The sequence below is a fragment of the Carassius auratus genome, chromosome 5, assembly GCF_003368295.1.
Source record: "Carassius auratus strain Wakin chromosome 5, ASM336829v1, whole genome shotgun sequence".
NCBI lineage: Eukaryota > Metazoa > Chordata > Actinopteri > Cypriniformes > Cyprinidae > Carassius > Carassius auratus.
In genome coordinates, this window is record NC_039247.1 from 20,893,270 (window position 1) to 20,911,887 (window position 18,618).

Sequence of the window (18,618 nt, forward strand, 5' to 3'; positions counted from 1 at the left end):
GATCTTGTCACTGTATCTCTGTGCATTCAAAATGTCATCAATCTAATAATCAACAATCTAAGTTTCAATTCAAGTTTATTTGTATAGCGCTTTTTAAAGTACATATCATTACAAAGCAACTTTACAAAAAATTACGTTTCTACAATATTTAGAAGTAGTTTATAAGAGGTGACTGTCAGTTTATGTGCATATGACAGGATTTTTGAGAAAAATGAATACAAGACATAGTCAACCAGATGATGAACATAATTAACATCAATTATTATATGATGCAATCACACTTGTAGCAATATTTGTTAGTTCTGTGTGTTGTTTCAGGGTTAGCATCATCTGAGGTCCTCTGAGGGGTCAGCACCATCTCTTCTCAGGTGTTCTAGATTCAGACTGGGACTGTAAATCCTAGTTGCAAAACAGCAAAATACAATATAGAGACATAATTAGTGTAGCTGCTGTTCCAACCAAGTAAAATAAATTAGTTTAACCCAAGATAAATGGTAAGAATGTATTTGATCAGATGCAACTGCAGTCACAATTTATGAGATGCATTATTCGAATGCTTAGCGAAAGAGATGCGTTTTTAATCTAGATTTAAACAGACAGAGTGTGTATGAACCCCGAACATTATCAGGAAGGCTATTCCAGAGTTTGGGAGCCAAATACGAAAAAGCTCTCCTTTAGTGGACTTTGCTATCCTAGGAACTACCAAAAGTCCAGCGTTTTGTGACCTTAGGGTGCGTCATGGGTAGCGTGGTAGAAGACTAGTTAGGTACGCAGGAGCTAAGCCATTTAGGGCCTTATAGGTAAGGAATGACAATTTTTAACTGTTGCGGAACTTAATAGGTGTATATATTAGTCATTTAGCAGACACTTTTATCTAAAGCGACTTACAAATGAGGACAATGGAAGCAATCAAAATGAACAAAAGAGCAATGATATACACGTGCTATAACAAGTCTCAGTTATCTTAATGCAGTACACATATCAAGGGCAAAAGAAGGGAAAAAAAATAGCGCAAGCTAGTGTTAGAGGTCTTCTTTGCTTTTGTTCATTACATAATAAATGTAAAGAAGACACAAAGATTAGAAAGCTTGTTAGTTGGTAAGAATAGAAATATATATATATATATATATATACACACACATACACACGTTACAATTATAAATTGTTTATAAATATACAATTATAAAACATGTTTCTAACATTCCCAATAATTTATCATAACATTACTTTATTTTTTTCTGAACATTTAAAACATCCAGTGTTTTAAAAGCATTTTTTTCTTGGTTATACAAAGGTTAAAGGAAAGTTCCATTGTCATATTACAAACATTATGGGAACATTACTTTTGAATGTTCTCTAAACATTCTGAAAAAAATTGTTACATTCAAAACTGTTAATCAAACTATCAAGCTAAAACGTTTCGGGGGTGTTTTTTATTTTATTTTTTTTTTTTGATTGTGCTAATATTTTGAGAACATTATTAAAAACCTTAAGTGGACACTTGAACTTTAAGGTGAACTTGAATGAATGTTTTATCAACAGTACTTGGAAGAACGTTTGTTCATAACTTTGCTGTTCTGAGAATATTCCGTCTTAAAAGGGTCATACGATGCAATTTCAAGTTTTCCTTTCTCTTTGGAGTGTTACAAGCTATTTATGAACAGATAAGATCCCTAAAGTTACAAAGACTAAAGTCTCAAATCCAAAGAGATATTCTTTATAAAAGTTAAGACTCGTTCACTACCTCCTGACATACCTTGTTTAAACAAATTCCACGTCACACATGCAGGGATGCTGCACAAGATAGAACCCCCCTTTGAAAATATATATTCCAGACTTTTCAAGGGCCCTCTCTTCCTTTGGGGCCCTGGTAATCAGTACTGGTTTTACCCCCAGTCCAGCGCCCCTGCGCACACGTCGCCCCAAGCCATCGCCCAGTGCGGCACCTTGACAACCTGCGACGTCACTGCAGCATTGAAGTGACAAATGAAAGGGAACATATATAGATCAGTGCAAAAATCGCTCTTCGGAAACCTATGGGTGACATCACAGAGACTATGTTCATGTTTTTATACAGTCTATGGGCAAACTCCAAAGAGCTGATGCAAGCTGATTTTACTATTCACTACCTAAAATTAAACTGTAAATATTATTGGATGGAAAATGAAATATCCCATCCCAATTTGAATGGAGGTTCTGATTGTGTATGTAAGTCACATAAGTTACCTGTCTTTTTCCAAATGTCTCTGTACCTACATTCAGAGGCTTCAATGATGAAAGTGAAAGTGACATGACATTCAGCCAAGTATGGTGACCAATACTCAGAATTCATGCTCTGCATTTAACCCATCCAAAGTGCACACGCACAGCAGTGAACACACACAAACCCGAAGCAGTGGGCAGCCATTTATGCTGCGGCACCCAGGGAGCAGTTGAGGGTTCGGTGCCACGACCCAGGGTTAGGAGTAAAACTCTCTATATGGTTACTGGGACAACTTCTCACGAGACCCTGAAATGTCCTATGACAGTGAAATGTCCCGGATGAGGTTGAGTCACCGGCGTTGTTGACGTCACTCGAGCTCTGAAAATGGCTGAGTCGGAAGAGGAGGTGGATGTCTTGGTCCAGAGAGTTGTGAAAGATATCAATAACGCTTTTAAAAGAAACCCGAACATGTACGTATGTGAACTCGCATATTTGCTTATCTCACGCTCGTCCCGTTTATGGCTTACAGCGGCTGAGAACCTCGCGCTCAGTCGCAGGAAGGACATAGTGCAGCAGCCTTTGTAACTTGCGCAGACAGTCGCTGGCTAACTGGCTACTAACCAGCCCTAACCCGCTTTTTCCCGGTGCGGCCAGCAGCAGGTATAGCTCACCAAGCCGCGATTTTTAGACCATGTCGTGTGAAAATGTATCTGGGGCACCTGTTTAACAAGCACCGTACGAACGTCGAAAGTTTCTCTAAGTGAAACGCAAAGAGCGCCTGTTTGCCTTTTTGTAGCTAGTAACGTTACTGTTAATGTTTTTTGTTGTTGTTGTTTTTTGTTGTTGTTTTACTCGATGGTCAGTTGCTGAAGAGCGTAGCAAGCTTTAATGCATTATATTTAACGTAATAATTCTCAGTAATTTGCCATGTGCGTTTGTTTTTACCGGTGCTCGGAGTTAGACATCCATCCAGTGGTTACAACATTGCTGCTCTTGTGTATCCAAACACATCACTTCAGTCCACATATGAAGCATCTCATCAATCTTTTTAAAGCTGCCTTCAATGCACATGTTGTTTTTCTGTGTGTTAGGTCTTTTTGTCCCAATGGTTTCACCTCGCTCTTCTCCTATGACACTTTTGTATCTCTGCCAAAGAGGTCCAACTGTAATGAGTCAGTGTCAGCTGAGATGTCTGGTACTTTATGCATTGCTGTCTGTCTTTAGCTCCTTAGCAGAGTTTCTTAAAATGGCTTTGTGACTTGTTTTTCTCTTTATCTTTCACATTGTGTTCACAGTGATGAAATCGGCCTGATTCCGTGCCCCGAAGCCCGGTACAACAGAAGCCCCATCGTCCTGGTGGAGAATAAGCTGGGAGTGGAGAGCTGGTGTGTCAAGTTTCTGCTGCCCTATGTGCATAATAAACTCCTGCTGTACAGGCAGAGAAAGCAGTGGCTTGATCGGGAAGGTAGGACCAAGATTAATTGGGTTAGCTTGTTCGGCTGCTCACTTTGCTGTGACCTTGGTCTTTATTAAAAGATGGCTGTTCATACAACAGACCGGCGTTGCAGAAAAAGTGACTTCTCTCTCTTCTTATCTTCAAGCACTGGTAGATATAACCTGCACATTGCTTCTCTTAAACCCAGATTTCACCACTGCGTGGAATGTCAGGTACATTTTCATCATGTTTGTATTACATGGAAAAAAAATAACATTCTGCCAAACTAACCCTTCACATACTTTCTGAATGATTATGTACACATTTGAGGTATTTTTAGAAATTTTCTATTTCTTGTCTTTGATATCTGTCTAAATGTCAGCAATCTTAATCTTTTAACGTGCTGCTGCTATTTTTACAAAGATGTCTAATTTGGGGAAGGAGACATCAAAAGACTGCTGCTGCATTTAACTAAATTTGTCCATTTTCACACTCACATAGGGAGCAAAGAATTAACAGATTTAGTTTCTTACAGGAAACACTAGGTATATTTAATACATGCCTGGTTTAAGAAACCAGTTTTAACATTCTTTACTTTTAATTTACATATTTATTTTAACTAGGTTTTTACTAGGAGTTTTGCACAAAAATCTTGGCTGAATGTTTTCATGATTGTGTTGCATAGAAGAAACTTATTGTCCAGGAGGTGGTGCTGTACTTATTTTTTTGGATGGTTGTATCCTTGTGAATTCAGCTGGGTATTGATTGTTTTATAGGAAAGAGCTCCTGCAGTGTGGCGTGTTAAACCCAGAGAAAGACCTTTACCTGGTTAAACTAGCACTATCTAAGCATCCTAAAAGCCCAGAGACATGGATACACAGGTAAGAGGATTTGAAAAAAATAGCTATTTTAAATTGTAGGTTTCCAAACCTTTGATTTTATTATTAAGTTATTATATATAAAAAAAATCTACATTCAAATTTAGAGAATATTATAGATTTTGATTTTAAAAAACATTTACTCTCAGTCAAGTGTTTGGCCCTGTGTAGTAAAATGTTTGTGTGCCTATGACTTAAATGAAGCAAGGTTATTTGTTGTTGTTGTTGTCGGGTAACTATGATTTTATGAGCATAAATGAAAACATCACTGAAGGCATCTGCTTTAGAGCGATAAATGTTCATTGTGTCCTTTTTAGATATTCTGCTCTTAATGAATACAGTTAAATAAGGTCTCTTAAAATATTAAATATTGCATATTATAGAAGTGCTGTGTTCTGCACCCTTTATGTTTCTTGTTTTCCATGTTACCTTCAGTTTACCATGAGTTTGAATTTTCAAATAGTGATATAAAAAAATGAATAATACATGATTAGGCATTAAGAAATTAATAATGGAATAGTTGGATGCGCTGTTCTGGAAAATCTATGTGTTTTGCTTTCTTGTAGCTGAATTAGTATGGAAGAAACCTTGCTCTCAAATTGGCTGAAACAGGGATAGCAGTGGCCAGGAGACCATGAAATGAAATTGTCTGCAATTGCAGACCTCTTGCAACATGTCAACAGTGTCACATACTTAAGTAAAATTTCATCACTACTGCAAGGACAAGGGCAAACCACTTTACACAGATCCCTGGAACACTAATAAATATCCAAAGCTTGTGCAACTGACAAGACCAAGAGCTTATATGTCCCTGCAGGGAGTGTGCAGGACACATTGCAGCTGTCAGCTATTTTGCAAATAATTTTACTATTCACTATGTCAGTTTGGATGATGTTATTGTCTGGAGATAATAACTCTGAGGCATTAGATCTCCAAGGGTACTTTAAAGCTGCAGGGCGCTTAGTTCTCTATTGTATTATTTGTATTATTTATTTTCATTGGCTTATGTATTTGTTCATGATTTGCAGATGTTGCGTTCTCATAAATAAAGCCATAAGCCTGTAAAAAACCTTGTGCATCCAGACGTGGGTTTGATCAGTCCGCTTAAATGGTTTGTTGTGAACACAGGCGCTGGGTGTTGCAGTGGCTGCAGAAAGAGGGCTCTCCCTCTGAACAAGAACTGAAGGATAATGCTGAACCCAGAGAAGATGCTGTGAGGAGACCGTGTGAGAGGCTGCAGAGAGCCTTGCAGGAGGAAATGAGGCTCTGTGCAGATGCGGCCGGTCGTTACCCCAGCAACTATAATGCTTGGTCCCATCGCATCTGGGTATTGCAAAACATGGCTAAAGGAAATGTAAAGGTAGGCTCAGTCCTCTGCAGCTTTCTGCACTATGTCTGTGTGATTTATCATAATGACTGAAAACGGTTGGCTGTTAGATTTTGCTTTGTTTGCGTACATCCCAAAGATTAGATTTGTCTTAGATTACTTTAAGGAATGATGGATCACACTGGCATATCAGTGCTGTTACAGGGAAAGCAACATGAGATGGTTATTTATGAGGTTGATAAATCTACCTGAGCCTTTGATGATCTTAATACCTTTCTTCTCCACTAGAATTACCTTAGGAAGAGATCAGATTACAGATGCCACAGTTTTCTGTCCTTTTAGGTTTTTTTTTTTTTTTTTTTTTTTTTAGAGAGAGCTGAGTGCTGTTAGTCAGGAGAGCTTATTGGCTCTTAGCGGGTCATTGAGTGCCAGACCTTTGATGTGCTTATCCTTTCTTAATTGGATGCGAAATTAGGCAAATCTTATAGGGCTCAATCCCAGCTACAGGCCCTCATATAAAAAGGATGCGCCTGTAGATTTAATGATCCAGGACTAAACAGACTTGAACCAGTCTGAGCTATTCATAGGCTATTTCAGGAGTAATTGGGTTACGCGGTTGTCATCTTACATCTCTGCATATCTTGTTTGATACTGTTTTCCTTGGTCTGAATTTGGGTTTCTGGTTTATAATGTGGGAAATTCCTGCAAATGTTTTATCATGTACAGTACATGTAATATAGCATGTAGGTTAGATGTAAATAAATCCAGATAGAATATCAGATCAAATCAGTCATTTGAAGTCCGTCTTCTCGCTTTCTCTCTCTGATGAGACATCAGTGCATTTCGTTTGCCCCTCAAGTGACTTTTGCTCATGTTTTGGAACAGCTGAAAGAATTGTCACTTACCTAATTTGGCCAGTGTTGCATCGTCACAACTGTATTATTTGCACATCTTTTTAAAGGGAAAGTTCACCCAAAAATGTGATGTTTATCTGCTTACCCCCAGGGCATCCAAGATGTAGGTGACTTTGTTTCTTTAGTAGAACACAAACAGAGATTTTTAACTGAAACTGTTGCAGTCTGTCAGTCTTACAATGTAAGTGGATGGGAATCACGGCTAAAACATACACAAAACCAAATTAAACCCTGTGGCTTGTGATGATACACTGATGTGTAAAGACACAAAATACTCAAGTCTGTGCAAGAAACTGAACAATATTTATATAGGTTTTTTGTTTTGTTTTTTTTTACCTCTGATTTACACAAAGTCCAAACTGTTAGAACTCTGAGCGTGTTCTCAAGCAGTCGCATGAGGAATCTTCTTCTTGCTTTATGGCTGACCACAGACTTATACATGCATTATTGCCACTTATCTTTTAAATGGACCATTGACACTCTATCTACAATCTCAAATAGGAGTGTCAATGGTCCACTTGAGAGATAGGTGACAGTAAATGCATGGTAATGAACAGTGTATAATTCATTCAAAACTTGAACAAACTACAACCGGTAAAGCTGTCAGCATTGTGGACATTTACAATATATTGTTAACAATTCGTTTAAAATCGATACTTGTTATCAAGATCTTTTGTCTAAATGCTGTGTTCTGTTGCGTGAACTTCATATTATTTGTAGCACACTTGCCGTCCATTAATCGCAATAAGCGTTTAATTTTAATAAACTAAGAATCAGCTTTATAATTCTGCCAAATTCATAACAAAATTCAAACAATAAATACCATTTTGGCACTATTTAATGTGGCATGAGCAATCGCTTAAGCACCTCAATTCAAGAGGCATATCATATCTTTCTATTTACTATATGAAATAAACATGGACATCATTACTGAAATGTCTCATTTAATCGCTCAATTAGTGTTCAAACTGAGGAAAATGTGGAAAGCTTGGCATTCGGCATCCATAAGATCATCCGTCAGCTAGGGGCATTTTGCTAAATGGATGCACTATATTGCATATTCATAGTTTAACTTACAGATTGGCATCTGAACTGAAATTAATTTGGAACAACCTGAAGCATAATGTTGTTGAATGAATGTAATACCCTGACTTTCTACTCCAGGTTCTGCATGATGAGCTGTCCTCCACCCGACTGTGGGTGTCCATGCACGTGTCCGATCACAGCGGCTTCCACTACCGTCAACACCTGCTCAAGGCCCTGGCCAGGGAGCTGAGCCAGCTCGGAGAGACGGAGCTGCACCCCACCCAGCAGCCCAACGGAGAGAGCACAGCGGGTGCGTCTGATGACAATCACCATAATGACGTCATCCCTCAGCTCTTCCACGAGGAGATGGAGCTCTGCACTGATCTCATCGAGTCCTATCCGGGCCACGAGACGCTGTGGTGCCACAGGTGAGAGTGATCAGCCAGTAACAGATCTCCAGGTCTTGCTGTGCTGATGGTAGTCGTGCAATCAGTCAACATCAGGCTGCTTCCACAAGTCTCAGTGTGAATACAGTGACTTTGTTTGCCAGAAGTCTGTCCTTGGCCCTCAGCTGGTCTGTGCTAATGTGTTTATGGCTTAGTTTTATAAAATGATGGATGATCTGGTGCTGCAGAGTTGTAGCTCACTGAGGGAGAGGCAAGCAGTTTGCTGGATCTCTTTTTCAAGCTCTTCCAGTTTTTCACCCTTCCCAACCTCATCCCTTGTGGCTGAGACAAGGAGCTGCTCAGTGAATGGTATTTATATATCTTAAGATTGTGGTTTCCCCTCTAAAATACGATATGAGAAATTGTTTTTGCAACAATTCAAGCCTCTTAATGACAAATATTATGAAGCACAATGCATTAATAAGCTCTAGCTTGCTTTAGTCTGAATGTTAAAAACTTAAGCCTTTTTTCTATTTACTGAATATAAGTAAAAAATAAATTTTTTGCATCAGGTTTAGTAAGTGCATGATAAGTGATTGACCAAACATGGAACCACAGCGGTTTATCATGTGAAGTAACACCAAAATGCAATTTTGTCACCATCTGAAATATCACTGACTTGTGTAACAAAAAAAAAAAAAAAACGTTTACTGGTCGCCTTTTCCCCCTGCAATAAATAATGGAGCTTTAAAGCTTCAAAAACGATGCGAAAAGCACCGTAAGTATCATATAAGTATTCCAAATAATCCTTGCACCAAGTCATTTGGATAGCATACTGTATGATAGCATGTGACAGTTTAACCATTTAATTTCTGTGGCGTAGCTTACATCTTATAGTTTTGGATTGATATTTTTTTATACATTTATTTTTAGAATTTTTATGATACATTTATGGTGCATTTGAAAAGCTTGAAAGCAATCATTGTAATTATTATAAATTTCCCTGTCATGTTCTGTTCCATGAAAGAAAGTCACAAAGTTTTGGAAATACATGAGGGTGAGTAAATGATGACAGAATCTATGTGACAGCCAAGTGCATAAAAATCTCAGTGAGATATTAGATTCCACAATGTTTATCTCTGTTGCAAGTAGAACTGTATGTAATATAGTTTAGGGTGTATTAATTTTTTTATTTTTTTTTTACTTTGGATAGTGTTGCTTGTGGTTTTTGAAGATGAGGGCATGTTTTTTTTAAAAGTTGGTAAACCTATTCATTTTTGTTATTCTAAAATTGCATTGTATTTTCTCTGCAACTATCATATCACACCTAAATGTGAAGTGTTTTATATTAATATATAGTCAACTGCATTTTAGGTATGTGGTTTTTGAACAAACTCAAATCCAGGCTTCTTCAACAGGCGACACGTCTTCTACCTGTGGCAGCAGTGGCGGAGGGAGCACCTGCAGGGGGCAGAGTCACAATCTCCACCTCTCACCCACACCGATGTCCTCCTCAGCAAGGAGCCCTGTGATGACAGCAGCGCCTCCCAGACCATGGATGTTGACTGTGTTCTTGATGGGAGCAAACACGGAAGCTACACGCAGGACACCAAACGACTAAAGCGGGGACCACTGCTTCCCCACCCCGCACTTCCCTCCGAGCACATGTTTGTCTCTAGAATCCTCACGGGCTGCCGGAGCACCGAGCAAAACCGCTTTGCCATTGCCTACAGGAAGTGGCTGGACTCAGTTCTAGGTCAGTAGAGTGAGAAATGCTCCGCCCACCATGATGTGGGAGAACTGTGATAGGTTAACTTATTTCCGGCTCCAACCGCCCACACCCGGTTCTCTGAAAACCGCTGGACTTGGCCGGTTTGTCAGAGCTACTCTGCCAGAGCAAATTCCCGCTCCTGATGAAAACCCATGGCCTGTCTCGGCAGTCTAAGCCTGGTCTGTTTCAGCTGTTTAGTTCAGGTACTGGATATCTCAGGTCTGTTTTCAGTGTGCAATCCTCTTTCCTCTATCAAAACTTTTTTTTTTTTTTTTATAGTTTTGTTTTTATGTTGTCTTCCACCACAAATCAATTACAGTATGCACTCATCATGTTGTCTGCAGTTTTACTATTCCTGCCGGGAATCTTAAATGCACACTATGGTGCACACTTGAAGGGAACACTGAGAGCCCAAAGTGATTCTGACCCAGTTTCCCTCTTTTGTTTAATTGAGGGTAGACTGGCACTTGAATCCAGTCTACTGCTCCTCTTTGAACTTTTATACAGAAGCGTGAATATTTTTCAACGATTACCTAGACGTTTTGGTACAATCAGTAATGTGAGCACAATCATTTTAAAGATTCCTGGAGCCATTTGATATGAAATATTAGGGCTAAAAACAGGCATTTTCATAAGTTTTAATAATCTTAAATCAATAAAAACAGTCACAACAGACAGAATTTCTATGCGCTGTCCTCATTCAGGTGAGTATTTGTGTTATATGACATATCTGTTGCAGGGTCAGCATGTCTTCAGTTAATGCAGATGATTCTTGGGGGTTTGAGAATAAATGTTCCTGAAGCACATCATCAAGGCCACATTGTCACATGGACTAGCCTCAGCATTTAAGCACAAGTTTTGGGTTATAGCTCATCCAGGTGGTCTCACAGATTCATGGGTTTTCATGATGGAAGGGAATAGCAGAAGAAGGAATAAGAGTTTTCTCAGCTTGGCCCAAATGTGGCTGCAGACATAAGATGCTGCCACATTCAAGCCCATCTCGTGCAGAATGGTGCTTATTCTCTGCACTGGGGGAGTGTGGACCCCTGAGGGGCCTAGGTTCACAAATGCTGCTTTTTGTTTAACACTATTTTGAACTTAATATATTTATGCAAATATAAAAAGTGAAATGTTGTTAGCTTCACTTATGTGATGATTTATTAAAGCTAAAAAGCTTTTAGACCGTTATGGTTGACTCACTGTTACTCCGTAATTATTAAACTTGTAATAAACTTTGAAGTTTCGCAGGCTCAGTCTTGCATTGACAACTTAATTCTTTCACAGCTTACTTGGAGTAGGTTGTGAAAATCTGATTAGATATTATTATCTCTCTCTCTTTGGATTAGTACATATGCAAAACTATTCTTGTTAGGTGAAATCATTTTAACATGTCTTTCAACATATCTGTAAGACTTGCAGAGTTCGATCTTAAGTTTCACATCATGAGAGGTATTACTGTTCTTTTTTTTTTTCTTTTTTTTTTTTTTGCACATTTGCACAAGAACTAGATTTATGAAAGTAGTTGAGTTACATAACTTCTAGACTGACTCTCAGACTTTATAAAGGGCCATGTCAGAGTGCTTTTTTCTGTTCCTGTATGTCTTGGAACATATATGTGTGTATAGATAACAGCTTTTTCTAACCTCCCTTACACCTGCTGTTAAACAAACTGCTCCTAATAGAGTCCTGTACTGAAGAATAGTCTAAAACTGGAATGCATCTGCAACAAATGCCTTTATTTTTTGTCACTTTGACCTGAATAGTTATCTGTTTGCATGTACATTGTGTATTGGGATCAAGGCCACGTTGTCATTGTATTTGATTATTTTTTATTATTATATATATATATGACCCATACATGCAGAGACCGAGATACATTGCATTGATTTTTGGCTTCCTAAACAATAAACAATTAGCATTTTTATAATAATGCTTTAAGTAGTTTTAATGTCTATCACCTTCTAACTTTTAAAATCTTAATGGACAGTCTTACCAGTTATATTGTTGAAAATGTACAAATTACAATATCTATGTCTTTATCTATTCAGGGCTTTCCGTTTCATACATCACCTTAGAGGTTTTAAAGATGTGTACATTAATGTGAATTACACTGAGGAAGCACATAGTATGTCCGGTTGTCTCATGTTTTTTTTTTTAATTGTTGTAATGTCAGTTCCTTGTGTGAATACCAAAAGTTTAACAGCAGTTACACCGTAAAGCATAAACGTGGATTTGAAATGACTAGTACATCTATGCAGATGCATGACAGAGTTCGTTTCGCTTTAGAAAGAACAAATGTAGCCTAAGATTTTGTATTTTCCTGATAGGCTGATAAGGTACTGTAGGTTTTTACAGCCACAATAACCAACATTTATAGCATCTCATCCATTATGTATTTTATATTTATTTGTATTAAAAACTGTAATGACCGTAGTTGTTTTGTCCGTTGTCTACCACGTTAAATAAAGCTACTCTGAAAAGGTCCATCTCATATTTTCATTTCCTATTATTTTGCATTAATCACCATGTTGTTGTTGTTGTTATTTTATCATGTCATGTTTATTTGAATACACATGACAACCCTGTAGCATGTACAACCCTATAATATAATGTAATTTAATATAAAAATCCATTTTATATTAAAATGTAGTTTGTTCAAATGAAAGCTGAATTTTCAGCATCATTAATCCAGTCTTTAGTTTTACATGATCCCTCAGAAATCAACAGTTGTACTGCTTATTATTTTGTGGAAACCATGACACATTTTTTCAGAAATCTTTGGTGAACAAAGATAAAAAGAGAAGCAAGTTGTAAAAGTCTTCACGGGTACTTCTGATTAAATTCGGCTAATGAATTCTTGCTGCACAAAAGACTTAGTTTTCGAAAAAAAATCTTAGGCCTACATTTTTTAAGGGTATAATAATACCTGACAGCAGTAAGAAGTTGGAAAAAATATTGGCAATAAGACTTATTGCTTGCTTCCTCTTTATATTCTATATATTTAAGTTATATAGCTTTCTTTAGTCAGAGGGCTGGACAGTCGTTTTGTAAACGGCTTCATTTAATGCCATCTAAAGGGCTTTTATACCAATTTGGTTATTATAAGTTATTTCTTACCATGATCTTAACGCAGCATTACATACAGTACCGTACGATACAGCTTGACGTTTTGCCGAGAGCTACAGTTCGTTCATTGAGAAATTGGCCAGCGCTCGGTGGTGTTTGCTTGCAGGTCTCTGATGGGAGGAGTCGGGCTTGCCCACAGACTGCCGATGAAGATGGTGGATCCAGACACACATCGGGTGGACCGTTAGCTCGCTGCAAACTGCAGTAAACGAACAGGTGAGAGATGTGACACGAGTTCATTTTACGCGCTGTGTTATTATCGTTTGTCGCGAACAGGAACAATGTAATGAAAAAAATCATTGTATTTCAGTGAGATTTACTCCGTGATGAGGTGCGTTCTCATAGTGATGTCGCTTTGCCTGCCGGTGATGACAGTCAGTGTTTGTTTACACTAGCAAGGACGACGTTTCGTTGGCTTGGAAAGCAGTGCATTACTGCCGGTTAGCAGATAAAATACAAAAGAAATGTGAGGGCCTAAACTCTTAAGTTTAGTATACTAGTTATCCAATACAAAATCCATGCAGTTTGCAGTGCATCAATCTCATCCTCATTAGAGGACAGAAACATGCTTACTACAACTAATTCAGTTTCTATGTTTGTGCATTATTGAGAGTGCTGGTAATCCTGATGTCTAGAATAGCAGATAGTGACTTGAATCCGTTTCTACAAAAAGATTTACTGTCATGGTTACACCAGTAGGTGGCAACAAGTGAGTGTGGTTTTAGTGAATGACTAAATTCTTCACTCAGTCGATTCATTTCAAATCACCTGCTGCCTCTGGAGCCAGTATAAAGAGGAGATGAGGCAAATCTGAATCCAATCATTGTGAAACTGCATCCGAAAACTTGGGCAGCTGACTTGCTGCCTCGCTGCCGTATCACGCAATGACTTTGCAGGCAGGGTTTTTGAATGAAGGCACCTCATGAAACTGATTTCGGACAGGTTTCTGGGGCAGAGTAATGGTTTAATGATCTACAGCAAAATATAGAGAGCTTTGGTGATAACTAAGTGGATATTTCATTACTGCAATATTAATTTCTCGCTAGAAATGACAAGTTGAAAACGTTGATCAAACAAGTACATTTACATACAAACTGACCACCGACCGTTTGACGCGTCTTTATTTTTTGGTTTAACTGTCACAGAATTGAACGCACAGGATTGTGGGATATCAAAGGCAGCGAACGATACATCTATGCTGCCTTCAAAAAACTAACATTGAATTTGGATGTGCCTTGATGACTTCCTATCTTGGAATGTGTCCTCCGAAGGCAGTAGCCTATTTTTCAGTTTTTGGGATGAAGCCAGTATAAGAAGGTATATTTTTTTTAATTAGATACCATTATCTGGGATGCACACCCCTAATTTTTGAAGGCTACATATGTATCCATCCCTGCTTATGACATCCCACAATCCTGTGTGTTTGATATCGTGACATCCGTTTCTCAACTTATTCCCAATGACTCTGATTAACAACTAAAATGAACAACATTCTAGTTCACAATTTTTGCTCTGGGAGTGTTCATTTTTGGTTTACAATAAAAGGAACTACAGAGAACATTTTGTCCCCTTGGAATCATAAGGTTCTATCTGACATTTTTGTCAAAATTGAGTTATTCACATATTCTTATTCTGTGACAACTTGTTTACATTATGTGATTTTTTTTTTTTTTTTTTTTTAATTTTGGGACTTTTTATTGAAAAAACAAAAAGGTTCTATTTTCAGAAGTCTATGGAACACAAAAACCTTGAAGCTCCATATCTCAAAACTGCTCAGAACACAGAACCTTATAATTCCAAGGGGACGATTTATATTTTTGGTTCCCAAAAATAACAAAACGAGTTAACATTGGGGGAATGTTCAGTGTTTGCTGGGATGTCAACTCAGGTTCAGTTAAACTTCCGTACCTCTTTCATAAACAAGATGTTTTGTTGAGTTTATTTTATTTTATTTTATTTTATTTTTTTTCAGTTACAACACCAACTTTTTTTGTTTAGTGCATGTTTATTCAATATAGAATGCTTCAAAATAATGAAAAACAAAAAAATTAGCAAAACATTAATTCAACTAAAACGAGGCAGTGAGGGAGAGAAGTGTAGTCCATTGATCCCAGATAGCACACGTATGTTTGTTGAAGATCGCTTCATCTGGAAAGCATCTGCTGTTTACAAACTTCTGATAAACATCTTTAAGACCTCAGTATTACATATATTGGAAAATCATAAATATCTTGAAGACATTTTCTTAACATCTAATTGACATCTGATAGGGAACGTTGAAGATGAGCAAACACACACACAAAAAAAAGATTCTTGCAGATGTACGCAAACATCAAATAGATGTCTCTGTGTGATGTACCCTAAGTGTGATCAGGGATGGTTGTTTAGCAACATACTGATTGTTTAGCTCACAAAATTTATTTCCAAAAAATATTTCAGTAAACAAAAACTCTATAAAATGAGAGTTGGCAAAGATTAGGTGATCTAGGACCTTCATACAGCACGTTCCATGGTAAAGACTGTTAGTGACTGTTAGATTCATTTTCATTAGGCTAGTCTTTGGGATTAATGTCAGTTTGTTTGTTTGTTTATTTGAGCAAAAATGTAATCTCATCCACTGACCAGTTTGAAAGTAGGCTATGAAATGTAAAACAAACGACTTATTATAAACTGAGTACTGTATTTTGGTGCATGTAAACAGCTACTGAACTCAGTTACAAAGACTAAAAACACAAGTTTACGAAAGGCACGCCACTAATAAAGAGTGATTATGTATGAGGAGTGTGAAAATTAATCATCCTTACTTTAAAACTGCTGGACACAGATTTCACGTGATCTCCGTCACGGATGTTGAAGTGGCACATCTGATGACTCACTGTAGTCTCTCTCTGTTTATCACCGTGATTGTAAAAGCACTCCCTTCTCTCTCTGTGGTCCACAGAGGCTCGGCGTTTTTGCAAAATAGTGCTCCGCTGTTGAATGGCGCCCGAATACGCTTGCGCTGTAGGCATTACCAACCCGCTTTCCTGCCAAATACATGCCCTAGATGCAGACTCACTGCGCGGCGTCAGATGCTGTGCGCAGGTGGGAGAGCAAAACAGTCGCGGGAAAACTGATAAAGAAGAAGGCGAAATGACAAGGACGGGTCTTGCAGTTGCAAGAAAAGACTTCGTTAGACTTTGTCGCACATATTCTTATATAGTAAGCCACCTCCATCCGCATTATCACACCTTTACTCTCTCCGAGTGATGCTGATGCTGCTGCTGCTGCTCTCTTTGCAGGTAGGGCTGCGAAAACACGCAGTTTACGCATTGCATTGATGTTTTGATTGGTATGGAGTATTTTCAGCTAAACTTTTAAAACGCTTGTGTTGATATGACAGATTGGTTTACTTTTAATACGTTTAAAGAAAAATGTCGTGCTTTATGTCGCAGTACGCTGCTTTTATGGACGTCAGTGATCCAGGGAATAGGTAACATTAACGACCCGCCCTTTGCAAATATATTATAGCGAATTGGGCAAAAAGTCATCAAGTGACTAATGTTTGAGTAATGCTTCGTTTTGAAGAGCTCTGGATATGGGAGTGTTCTCAGAAGACACTTGAAGCCTTCTCACGTATCAAGCCATGACTGAGCAAATAACAAAATAACAGCAATAACATGCCTGTGTGATTGTGTTCTGGGCAGTCAAATTTGCTGAGCACTATTCTGCTGGGGTATTTTACACAAATATTGGTAGTGTGGTGCTATTTTGTAAATAATATCGTGGTCATCTTAGAAGCACCTGGAGTATCATAAATATCACATAGTATATATCAAAACGAAAATGGTAGTGTAATTTATTATTTATTTATTTATTTATATTTATTTAATTAATTTTGATATTTTACCATAGCATGCCAAATATTTCAATAAACACTTAAATACCATTGTATATATCAAAGCACCATGTTATTGCCACAGTACTTCTGAGATTTGTTATATTTCTGATATACCTGCCCAGTGCCACATAATACCGTTTTTAAAGACAGAATTGTTCCCGTATTTCCAGAATTGCTCATGTATTTTATTTTCAGGCTGAATAATCAAGTCCACAAGTCACACAGATTGTTTCAAAACAGCTTCACGCTAAAAAAAAAAAAAAAAAAAAAAAAAAAAAAAAAAGTAGAAAAAGAATAAAGGAAAATTGTGTTTAAAAAAGTTCAGTAACATAGTGTCAGTGTTGTAAAGTAATTGTATCTTATCAATTCTTAAATAAATTCAATTTAGCTATAAAGCAGCTCTGCAAAAGACAATAGTGTCATTATTCAGCTTAATTCAGATTCAGTGTTGAATAAAAGTCAGTTCAGTATTTGTGTCAGTGTTGCAAAAGTTAATCCATTTTAAAACCACTTCAAAAGCAGCACTACAGAAGACAGCAGTGTCATTATCCAGCTCAGTTTATTTCAGTACAGTCAGATTTATAATATTTTATGAATATTAATGGTCTTTTAAGCCCCAAATGGAGAAAAAGAAAAAAACTTGGGAGAAACAAGGTTCAGTTATGGGACCAGTTCTCCTCTGGGACCAAATTTTAATTTTATTTTTTATTTTTGGTATCTATGGTTCCATGAGGAAGCTTTAACATCTAAAGAACTTATCCATTGCAGAGAAAGTTTATTAATATTATTAAAATATTATTTTGAGAAACGTTCACTGAAAAGTACTTTGGGAAGACAAACTTGTTCTTCTATGGCATCACTGTGCAACCACCCCTTTGGAATTTTTATTTTTAAGAGTGTAGTGTGAGAAGTGTGTCAGGGACCACTCAGATTTTAATAAAAAACTGCATACAGCAGTATTGTTAACAGATATGCACATTACAAATTAATTCAATTCATGATTATAGATTATTAAAGGTACTGATTATTGTGTAAATGTGTATAGATTTAGATTTTTAAACATATTTATGGCAAACTGCCCTGTAAGCAGAATTTGAATTCAATTAGTTTGACTTGACTTGATTATCATTGAATCAATAAATGTATCTAGAAAATGGATAAATGGATAAAAATGGCAATTATCATTTATATATGCATGTCAAATATTTGTAAGCATTCAGGGGCATTATTATAGATGCTGTTTTGATGATCTACTTAAAATACTTTGGATTTAGAGGAATAGCAGACCATTGTTTTAGATGTCAGTTTGCACACATCCTTTGCACACATTGATTCATCAGCACCAGAAATGACAAAACATGAATGCTGAAAAGCAGTAGTAGCCAGAATCGAAGGAAGGGTGTGGTTAATTTCAATTTTCTCAACAAGACCATTCTGACAAGACTGTTACTGTTACAAAATAGCTAAGGAGACATGTAGTGGAGATGTCATGTTTTCCTTTTCATCCAGTCAGTCTGCGCACATCATCAGTGTTTATCTGCATAGTTTGATGCAGTAAGATGTGTAGTAACTTATCTGTGTATAGCTCATGGTGACTGTTTTTAGAAGACAGACATTTTAGAAGTTATTTGCTCTAGACCCATCCAAGCACACATGGATATCTGTCACCGCA

The 18,618-nt window shown here is 37.4% G+C and overlaps 2 protein-coding genes and 1 long non-coding RNA gene across 5 annotated transcripts in view; 2 read left to right on the forward strand and 1 right to left on the reverse strand.

Moving 5' to 3' along the window:
• Window positions 1–267: 267 nt before the first annotated feature.
• On the reverse strand, window positions 268–2,384 carry LOC113069356 (uncharacterized). Its single transcript, XR_003279710.1, has 3 exons — window positions 2,227–2,384; window positions 1,757–1,966; window positions 268–399 (listed from the first exon to the last, which is right to left on the reverse strand). It is a non-coding gene; the product is annotated as an uncharacterized LOC113069356 (long non-coding RNA).
• Window positions 2,385–2,538: 154 nt separating this feature from the next.
• Window positions 2,539–12,426, forward strand: LOC113080553 (protein prenyltransferase alpha subunit repeat-containing protein 1-like). The gene is made up of 7 exons (XM_026252719.1): window positions 2,539–2,673; window positions 3,499–3,668; window positions 3,805–3,871; window positions 4,415–4,519; window positions 5,645–5,876; window positions 7,922–8,211; window positions 9,588–12,426. Exons 1-7 carry the CDS (start codon window positions 2,588–2,590, stop codon window positions 9,931–9,933), a joined length of 1,296 nt encoding a protein of 431 aa, XP_026108504.1. The 5' UTR covers window positions 2,539–2,587; the 3' UTR covers window positions 9,934–12,426.
• Window positions 12,427–13,133: 707 nt separating this feature from the next.
• The window catches only part of LOC113080566 (amyloid-beta A4 precursor protein-binding family A member 1), a 45,692-nt gene continuing 40,207 nt past the window's right edge, over window positions 13,134–18,618 (forward strand). The window contains exon 1 of one of the 3 annotated variants that reach the window (XM_026252740.1): window positions 13,134–13,282. The gene's annotated coding sequence lies outside the window, so the exon portion shown is untranslated. Of the gene's footprint in view, window positions 13,283–15,408; window positions 16,348–18,618 lie in introns of those variants that run through there. The other 2 variants (XM_026252730.1, XM_026252736.1) reach the window with 2 other exon arrangements.